We start from the raw sequence: 10,098 nt of genomic DNA on the forward strand, positions 1-10,098 counted from the left end.
CCTGGGTGGTGGCCCACAGGGGTGCCACTGGGTGGTGGCCCATGACATTGGTCCACGGGGGTGGCCCACAGGGGTGTCCCTGGGTGGTGGCCCATCGGGGCGGCCCATGGGGGCACCTCTGGGTGGTGGCCCACGGGGGTGGCCCTGGGTGGTGGCCCACAGGGGCGCCGCTGGGTGGTGGCCGGTGGCGTTGGTCCATGGGGGGGGCCCACAGGGGTGTCCCCGGGGTGGTGGCCCACGGCGGCGGGGTGGGGGGGTGGGGGTGGCCAGCGGCGGCCGGGAGGGGGCTAGTTGCCGGCCATGCACTTGAAGCGGTTCTTGAAGAAGAAGAGGCGCTGCTTGAGGCGGAGGCTGTCGTCGCGGGCCGGGGGGTAGCGGTACCGCGCGTACTGCCGCTCCCCCTCCGAGCGCCGCCACGGCAGCGCCAACTTCGAGGCGTGATCCACCACCACGTCCTCGCACGACCCCACGTGCAGCACCCCCAGACCGTCGATGAAGAACTCTGCGGGGGACGGAGGGACGGACACCCCCAAAACGGGCTCAGCACCGCCATGGGGTCTTCAGCACTTCCTCCCCCCCCCCCCCCCCCCCGTGGCCCCCTGCTCCCCCTTCCCCCCACGGTGACCCCCACGGTACAGGGGACCCCTCTGCCCCCCCTCAGCCCCTCCCCCCCCCGCCACGTCTGAGACCCCCCCCGGGACTCCACCGTTCGGCCCCTCCTCTTCCCTTGGGGGAGGGGGGTCACCCCAATGTCTGAACCTCCCCAGTGGGTCACCCTACACCCACCCAGCACCCCGACCCCCCGGGACCCCCCCGGGACCCCCTCCAGGACACCCCAGAATGAGCCCCCCCGGGATCCTCTGCTGAGGGACACACAGGACCCCCCCGAGGTCCCCCCCGGACCCCCCCAACACCATTGGAATCCCCCCCCCGAGGCCCCTCCTTGCCCCCCCCAAGGGCCTCCTGCTGCCCCCCCCTCCCCGGGGACCTCCAGGACCCCCCACCCCGAACCCCCCGGACCCCCTCAGGAGCTCCTGTCCCCCCTCTCCGCGATCCTACAACCCCCCCCCCGCACCCTCTGTCCCCCGTCGGGACCCTCAGGACCTCCTGCCACCCCCTCCCCCCCGGGCCCCTCCCCCCCCTCCCCCTCCCCCCCGGGACCCCCGGGTCTTCCCCCCCCGGGACTCCCCCGCCCCCCCCTCACCCCCCCGGGCCCCCCCCTCACCGAGGTGGGCCACCCGGCGCAGGCGGGGGTCGAACCCGACCTGCCGGACCTTATCGGTGCGGGCGAGGAAGAAGTTGACGACGCCGTCGGTGACGACACAGGCGGGGAACCCCTCCAGGCGGTGGTGGAAGCCCGGTCGGGTCCGCAGACAGTCCCCCCCCGCGCCGCCCCCCCGCACCGTCAGCCGCTGCCGGTACGTGGTGGTGTAGCCCGTGATCTCCCGCACCGCGCCCCCCACCTGCGGGACGGCACCGCCCGCTGGCACCGGGCACCGGCACCCCCGGCACCCCCCGGCACCCCCGGGACCCCCGGGAACCCCCCGGCACACCCCGGCACCCCCCGGCACCCCCGGGAACCCCGGCACCCCCCGGGACCCGCAGCATCACGGCACCGGGCACCGGCACCCCCCGGCATCACCCACCCGTGGGACAGCACCGAGACACCCCCGGGACCCCCCCAGCATCACCCGCCAGTGGCACTGGGCACCAGGACACCCCCAGTGCCCCCCAGTACCCCCCAGCATCACCCACCTGCAGCACAGCACCAGGCACCATGACACCCCAGTAACCCCCACTACCCCCCAGCATCACCCACCAGTGGCACCGGCACCCCCCGGCATCACCCACCCGTGGGACGGCACCGAGACACCCCCGGGACCCCCCCAGCATCACCCACCAGTGGCACTGGGCACCAGGACACCCCCAGTACCCCAGTACCCCCAGTACCCCAGCATCACCCACCTGCGGGATGGCACCAGTACCCCCTGGTACCCCCCAGTATCACCCACCAGCAGGACGGCACCAGGAACTGGCACCCCCCAGTACCCCCCAGTATCGCCCACCAGTGGGACGGCACCGAGACACCCCCAGTACCTCCCAGTACCTCCCAGCATCACCCACCAGCAGCACTGGGCACCGGCATCCCCTGGAAGGGGGGGGAGGGGGGGGGGGCTGGGTTGGGGGACCCCCCTGTCACCAGGCAAAGGGGGTGTGGGGCACAGGGGCCCCCACCCCTGGGCACTGGGTGGCACTGGGCGGCACTGGGACACCCCACCAGCTCCAGGCATGGGGAGCAACCCCCCCACCACCACCACCACCATGGGGCACTGGGACCACCCTACCCGGAGATGGGGGACCCGACCGGCCACCAGCACCCCCCCAAGGTGGCCCCCGACCCTGGGGTGCCCCCGGGCCCCCCCCACCCCCCCCCCGGCGCCCGCACCAGGTCCAGACTGGTTCTCTCCAACACGTCCACCAGTTTCTCCAGGCGGGTGCGGGGGGTGAAGATGAAGTCGTCGTCCACCCACAGGACGTATTTGGTGGTCACCTGCGACACCGCCAGATTCCTCCCGGCGAACCAGCCCTGCGGTGCCCCCCCGTCACTGCCCCACGGCCGCCCCACTGCGCCCCGCCAGGGCCCCCCATGTCCCCCACCCCTGCGCTCCCACCCCCCCCATAGCCCTGCTAGGGTCCCCCCGTGCCCCCCTCCCTGGGGTCCCACACCCTTCCAGCCCCCCAGTGTCCCCCACCCCTGGGGTCCCACAGCCCTGAGAGCCCCCCCAGTGTCCCCCCTCCCCAGTGTCCCCCACCCCTGGGGTCCCACACCCCTGAGAGCCCCCCCAGTGTCCCCTCTCATTGGGGTCCTACAGCCCCTTCAGACCCCCCCCCAGTGTCCCCCCTCCCCACTGTCCCCCCTCCCTGGGGTCCCACACCCCCTCCAGCCCCCCAGTGTCCCCCCTCTCTGGGGTCCCACACCCCTGAGAGCCCCCCCAGTGTCCCCTCTCATTGGGGTCCTACAGCCCCTTCAGACCCCCCCCCAGTGTCCCCCCTCCCCACTGTCCCCCCTCTCTGGGGTCCCACACCCCTGAGAGCCCCCTCAGTGCCCCCCCCCCAGTGTCCCCCCTCTCTGGGGTCCCACACCCCCTCCAGCCCCCCAGTGTCCCCCCTCTCTGGGGTCCCACACCCCTGAGAGCCCCCTCAGTGCCCCCCCCCCAGTGTCCCCCCTCTCTGGGGTCCCACACCCCTGAGACCCCCCCAGTGTCCCCCCTCCCCAGTGTCCCCTACCTCTGAGGTCCCACACCCCCTCCAGCCCCCCCAGTGTCCCCCCCCCTCCCCGGGGACCCACAGCCCTGAGACCCCCCCAGTGTCCCCCCTCCCTGGGGTCCCACACTCCTGAGACCCCCCCAACGTCCCCCACCCCTGAGGTCCCCCAGCCCTTCCAGACCCCCCCACTGTCCCCCACCCCTGGGGTCCCACACCCCTGAGACACCCCCCCCCACTGTCCCCCACCCCTGGGGTCCCACACCCCTGCCAGACCCCCCCAGTGTGTCCCCCCCTCCCCGGGGACCCACAGCCCTGAGACCCCCCCCACTGTCCCCCACCCCCGGGGTCCCACAGCCCTTCCAGCCCCCCCCCCCCCATATCCCCCCCCCCCGGGGTGCCGCCCCCCTGCCAGCCCCCCCCGTGCCCCCCCCCGCCCCCCCACCTTGCCGAAGGGCATGAGGTAGTGCTCGAGGTGGGGGCCCTGCAGGGGCTCGGGGCGGGGGCTGTCGTCGGCCACCACCACGGTGACGGTGGGGTAGAAGCGGCGCACGCTGGCGATGAGCCCCCGCAGCTTCTCGTACCGCAGGAACGTCTTCGTGGCGATGGTCACCAGCGCCGACACGTTGTACCCTGCGGGGGGGCGGCAGCCGGGGGGCGGCGGGGGGCACTGGGCACCCGCACTGGGAGCACTGGGAGGGCTGGGCGCCCTCCAGCACTGGGAGCACTGGGCACCCGCACTGGGAGCACTGGGAGGGCTGGGCGCCCCTCAGCACTGGGAGCACTGGCCACCTGCACTGGGAGCGCTGGGAGGACTGGGCACCCATACTGGGAGGACTGGGAGGACCGGGCACCCTCCAGCACTGGGAGCACTGGGTACCCACACTGGGAGCACTGGGAGGGTGCCCAGTGCTCTTCAGCACTGGGACCACTGGGCACCTGCACTAGGAGGACTGGGAGGACTGTGGCACCCTAGCACTGGGAGGACTGGGCACCCTCCAGCACTGGGAGCACTGGGCACCCGCACTGGGAGGACTGGGACAATCCAGCACTGGGAGGACTGGGCACCCACACTGGGAGGACTGGGACAATCCAGCACTGGGAGGACTGGGAGGACTGGGCACCCGCACTGGGAGGACCGGGCGCCCTCCAGCACTGGGAGGACTGGGAGGACTGGGCACCCACACTGGGAGCACTGGGACACTCCAGCACTGGGAGGACTGGGCACCCGCACTGGGAGGACTGGGCACCCGCACTGGGAGGACTGGGACAATCCAGCACTGGGAGGATGGGGCACCCATACTGGGAGGACTGGGAGACCCCACACTGGGAGGACTGGGCACCCTCCAGCACTGGGAGCACTGGGCACCCTCACTGGGAGCACTGGGCACCCTCCAGCACTGGGAGGACTGGGACACACCAGCACTGGGAGGACTGGGACAATCCAGCACTGGGAGGACTGGGACACACCAGCACTGGGAGGACTGGGCACCCACACTGGGAGGACTGGGACAATCCAGCACTGGGAGGACTGGGAGACCCCACACTGGGAGGACTGGGACACCGGCACTGGGAGGACTGGGTTTGGGGTGCGCAGGCGGGGTCCCTGCGGCTCACCTCTGTCCCCGTCGCTGTCCCCGTCGCTGTCCCCATCGCTGTCCCCGTCCCCGTCCCAGTCCCGCGCGGGGCCGTAGAGGCGGGGGGTGGGCGGGTGGCGGACGCGGATGGCGAAGGCGGCGCTGTGCCCGTCGGTGGCGAACTGCACTGGAGGGCCAACGGGGCGCTGGGGGCGGGGGAGGGGAGGGAGGGAGGGGGGCACCCACCCGCCCCCACGGGGACACCCCCACACCCCCCCCGGGACGCGGTGTCACCGGGTCTGAGCCGGGCTGTGGTGCCACCGCGGCATCCCCCGGGGCAGGGACCCTCCGCAGCACCCGCGGGGTCAGCGCCCGCCCAAATCCCACCCACGGGGTCAGCACCCACCCAGGTCCCCTCCAAGGTCCTCCAGAGCCAGCACCCACCCAGGTCCCACCCATTGCACCCATGGGGACAGCACCCACCCAAATCCCACCCATGGGGACAGCACCCATCCAGGTCCCACCTAAGGAACCCAAGGGGTCAGCACCCACCCAGGTCCCCTCCAAGGTCCTCCAGAGCCAGCACCCACCCAAATCCCACCCATTGCACCCATGGGGACAGCACCCAACCAGGTCCCACCTATGGGATCAGCACCCATCCAGGTCCCACCTATGGAACCCATGGGGTCAGCACCCACCCAAATCCCACCCATGGGGTCAGCACCCATCCAGGTCCCACCTATGGAACCCACGGGGTCAGCACCCACCCAGGTCCCTGGTCTCTCCCATGGAACCACCACCCATCCAGGTCCCGCCCATGTTCCTCCAGGGGCCAGCACCCATCTAAACCCAACCCATGGTCCCCATGGGGTCAGCACCCATCCAGAACCCTTCCGTGAGGTCAGCACCCATCCAGGTCCCACCCATGGTTCTCCAAGGCCAGCACCCATCCAGGTCCCTGGTCCCACCCATGGCACCCATGGGGTCAGCACCCATCCAGAACCCTTCCGTGAGGTCAGCACCCATCCAGGTCTCACTGGTGGCACCCATGGGGTCAGCACCCATCCAAGTCCCACCCATGGCACCCACGGGACCAGACCCCACCCGGGTCCCACCGGTGGTGGCGGTGGGAGGAGCGCCCGCCCCGCGGCACCCACCGATGTCGGCGGTGTCGGGGTGGAAGAGGGTGTTGGTGTAGGTGACGAACTGGAGTTGGCGGTTGAGGTGGTCCGGGTGGGCGGCGGCCAGCGAGAGGTGGGGCTGCCCCTCCCCCCGCAGCTCCACCCCCTCCACCACCGCCGCCACCGCCAGAGTGCCCATGGAGGCCGTCAGGTTCACCTGCGGGGGAGGGGGTTATGGGGGGGGGCGGGGACAACCCCGGGGGGACACGCCCAGGACACACCCGGAACATGGGGGAGTGGCTGTGTGCAGGTAGGACCACGCCCTGCCACACCCTGCCACGCCGGGCCCACACAGGATCATGTCTGGACCATGTTGGGATCATGCCCGGACCACGCCCTGACCATCCCCGGACCACACCCGGACCACACCCAGCCTGTGCAGAATCCTGCCTGGACCACACCCGGACCATGCCCAGACCACGCCCGGCCTGTGCAGGATCATGCTCAGACTGCACTCAGACCACACCTGGACCACACCCGGACCACACCCGGACCACGCCCTGCCCGTATAGGACCACACCCAGTCCAAGCCCGGACCATGCCCAGACCACGCCTGGACCACACCCAGCCCATGCCCTGTCTGTGTAGGGCCACACCCAGTCCACACCCGGACCACACCCAGACCACGCCCAGATAATGCCCAGACCACGCCCAGCTTGTGCAGGACCACGCCCAGACCACGCCCAGACCACGCCCAGCTTGTGCAGGACCACGCCCAGACCACGCCCAGACCCCGCCCTCACCTGGTATGTGTTCCTGCCCTCCGCCTGCAGGCTGAGCCCTGTGGGGCCGCAGACACGGGGGGGTCAGTGGGGGGGGGAGGCGGTTTGGGGGGCACCCCCTGCCCCCCCATGCCCATCGTGCCCCCCCCACCCCTCCCCGTGCCCCCCCGCATGTGCTCACCCCCCTTCACCCTCTGCCCCCCCCAACCCCTCTGCCACCCCGACGCCCCTGTGCCCCCCCCCCCCCTTCTGCCCCCCCAGTGCCCCCCCGCCCCCCCCCTTACCGGGCACCAGGACGGTCTGCAGCGGCCGCACCTCCACCCCCTGCGCCGGGTACTCGAGGGGGGAGTTGGCGCGGACGATGAGCAGGCGGTCGGCGGGGGTCTGCACCCTGCGGGGAGGGGGCTCAGCCGGGGGGCGCGCTGCCCCACACCGCCCTGCCCCACACCCCCACCCTGTGCGGAGCCCGGGGGGTCCCATCCTGATCCATGCTGGGTCCCGGGGGGTCCCTCCCTGCCCCGGGGGGGGTCTCATCCTGCCCCATGCTGACCCTGGGGGGACCCCATCCTGCTCCTCGGGGGGGGTCTCATCCTGCCCCACACTGATCCCAGGGGATCCCCCCTCTGCCCCACACTGACCCTGGGGGTCCCTCCCTGCCCTGGGGGGGGTCTCATCCTGCCCCACACTGATCTTGGGGTCCCACACTGACCCTGGGGGGGGTCCCATGCTGCCCCTGGGGTGGGTCTCATCCTGCCCCACACTGATCCCAGGGGATCCCCCCTCTGCCCCACACTGACCCTGGGGGTCCCCCCCCGTCCCACACTGACCCTGGGGGTCCCTCCCTGCCCCGGGGGGGTCTCATCCTGCCCCACACTGATCTTGGGGTCCCCACTGCCCCATACTGACCCTGGGGGGGTCTCATCCTGCCCCACACTGACCCTGGGGGTCCTCCCCCGTCCCACACTGACCCTGGGGGGGGTGTCTCATCCTGCCCCATGCTGACCCTGGGGGTCCCTCCCTGCCCTCGGGGGGTCTCATCCTGCCCCACACTGATCTTGGGGTCCCTCACTGTCCCACACTGACCCTGGGGGGGTGGTCCCATGACGCCTCCCGGGGGGGTCTCATCCCTGCCCCACGCCGCCCCCGGGGGGGGTCCCATGCTGCCCCTGGGGGGGTCTTATCCTGCCCCACACTGATCTTGGGGTCCCCCACTGCCCCATACTGACCCTGGGGGGGTCTCATCCTGCCCCACACTGACCCTGGGGGGGTCCCATAGTGCCCCTGGGGGGGTCTCATTCTGCCCCACACTGATATTGGGGTCCCCCACTGCCCCATACTGACCCTGGGGGGGTCTCATTCTGCCCCACACTGATCTTGGGGTCCCTCCCTGCCCTGGGGGGGGGGTCTCATTCTGCCCCACACTGATCTTGGGGTCCCACACTGACCCTGGGGGGGGTCCCATGACGCCTCCCGGGGGGGGTCTCATCCTGCCCCACACTGATCTTGGGGTCCCACACTGCCCCTGGGGGGGGGGTCCCCCGCCGCCCCCCGCCCCCCCGGGGCGGCGCTCACCGCAGGCGGTAGCTGCGGTACTCGCGCTCGCGCAGGCGCTGGAGGCGCGCGCTCTGGCCGGGCCCGAAGGCGGCGGCGGCGAAGTCGACGGGGGGTCCCCGCCCGAAGAGCGGCCGCTGGAGGGGCAGCGCCGGCGCCGCCTCCGCCTCGCACGAGCAGCCGGTCCCGGGCAGCAGCCTGCGCGCGGCCCCGCGTCACCGCCCGCCCACGGACACGCCCTGGCCCCACCCAGCCCCGCCCACGGACACGCCCTGGCACCGCCCGGCACCGCCCACATACACCCACGGGGGGCCCATCCCTGTGAGCCCCCACCCATGGGTGCCCCCTCCCCACAGGCACCTCCCCACCCATAGGTACCCCCCACCCCATAGGTACTCCCACCCCATAGGCGCCCCCACCCATAGGTACCCCCACCCACAGGCACCCCCCCCCATAGATACCCCCCCCATAGATACCCCCCCCATAGGTGCCCGCCCCATAGGTACCCCCCCCCCAGATACCCCCCCATAGATACCCCCCCCATAGATACCCCCCCCCATAGATACCCCCCCATAGGTACCCCACCCATAGGTACCCCCCACCCCATAGGCGCCCCCACCCATAGGCGCCCCCCACCCATGGGTACCCCCCACCCCATAGGTACTCCCACCCCATAGGCGCCCCCCCCATAGGTACCCCCCCCCATAGATACCCCCCCATAGATGCCCCCCCCATAGATACCACCCCCATAGATACCACCCCCGATAGGTACCCCCCCCCATAGATACCCCCCCATAGATACCCCCCCCCATAGGTGCCCCCCCCCCCCCCAGGCGCCCCCCGGAGCCCCGGCGCAGCTCTTACTGCATGACCTCCTCCTTGAGGCGGAAGGGGGACGTGGGGGTACGCGCGGGCGGGGGGGGGCAGCGGGGGGGGCAGCAGGCGCGCGGGGGGGGGGCGGCGCAGGTCCACGCTGGGGGGGCTCTTGGGGGCGCAGAGGTGCAGCAGCAGCGCGGCCAGCGAGGCCGCGGCCACCAGCAGCGCACACAGCGACCGCTGCGCCCCGCGCATCCTGCCGGCAACGGGGCGGTCACCCGGGCCACCGCGGCCACCGGGCGGCCCAGCGCCCCCAGCACCCACCAGTGCCACCAGTGCCACCCCAGCGCCCCCAGCACCCACCAGTGCCACCAGTGCCACCCCAGCGCGGCCCAGCGCCCCCAGCACCCACCAGTGCCACCAGTGCCACCCCAGCGCCCCCAGCACCCACCAGTGCCACCAGTGCCACCCCAGTGCGGCCCAGTGCCCCCAGCACCCACCAGTGCAGCCCAGTGCACACACCAGTGCCCATCAGTGCAACCCAGTGCAGCCCAGTGCAACCCAGTGCCCCCAGCACCCACCAGTGCCCCAGTGCCACCAGTGCCATCAGAGCCATCAGTGCCACCAGTGCAACCCAGTGCCCCCAGCACCCCCCAGTGCCCCCAGTGCCACCAGGGCAGCCCAGTGCAACCCAGTGCAACCCAGTGCAGCCCAGTGCCACCAGTGCCACCAGTGCAGCCCAGTGACCCCAGTACCCACCAGTGCCCCCAGTGCAAGCAGTGCACACCAGTGCCACCAGTGCACAACAGTGCAACCCAGTGCAAACCAGTGCAAACCAGTGCCTCCGAATGCAACCCATTGCCTCCAATGCCTCCCAGTGGCCGGCAGTGCTCCCCAGTGCAAACCAGTGTCCCCACTGCCTTGCACTGGCCCCCAATGCCCCCAGTGCCTCCCCAGTACTCCCATCGCCTCCCACTCCCCCAGTTC

General features: G+C 72.1%; 2 protein-coding genes across 2 annotated transcripts; both read right to left on the reverse strand.

Moving 5' to 3' along the window:
• Positions 1-248: 248 nt before the first annotated feature.
• On the reverse strand, positions 249-3,724 carry LOC309685448 (beta-1,4 N-acetylgalactosaminyltransferase 1-like; the record flags this gene model as incomplete). The annotated part of the gene is made up of 4 exons (XM_082501214.1): positions 249-502; positions 1,226-1,463; positions 2,447-2,587; positions 3,710-3,724. The coding sequence occupies 4 exons, from the start codon at positions 3,722-3,724 to the stop codon at positions 288-290; spliced, it is 609 nt and encodes a 202-aa protein (XP_082357340.1). The 3' UTR covers positions 249-287.
• A 309-nt stretch (positions 3,725-4,033) lies between these two features.
• LOC309685449 (beta-1,4 N-acetylgalactosaminyltransferase 1-like) lies at positions 4,034-9,366 on the reverse strand (the record flags this gene model as incomplete). The annotated part of the gene is made up of 8 exons (XM_082501215.1): positions 4,034-4,056; positions 4,882-5,028; positions 5,999-6,179; positions 6,766-6,803; positions 7,029-7,135; positions 8,317-8,493; positions 9,160-9,173; positions 9,268-9,366. The coding sequence occupies 8 exons, from the start codon at positions 9,364-9,366 to the stop codon at positions 4,034-4,036; spliced, it is 786 nt and encodes a 261-aa protein (XP_082357341.1).
• Positions 9,367-10,098: the final 732 nt, after the last annotated feature.

The sequence above is a fragment of the Vanellus vanellus genome, assembly GCF_965231255.1.
Source record: "Vanellus vanellus genome assembly, contig: HAP1_SCAFFOLD_2409, whole genome shotgun sequence".
In the NCBI taxonomy this organism is placed as follows: Eukaryota; Metazoa; Chordata; class Aves; order Charadriiformes; family Charadriidae; genus Vanellus; species Vanellus vanellus.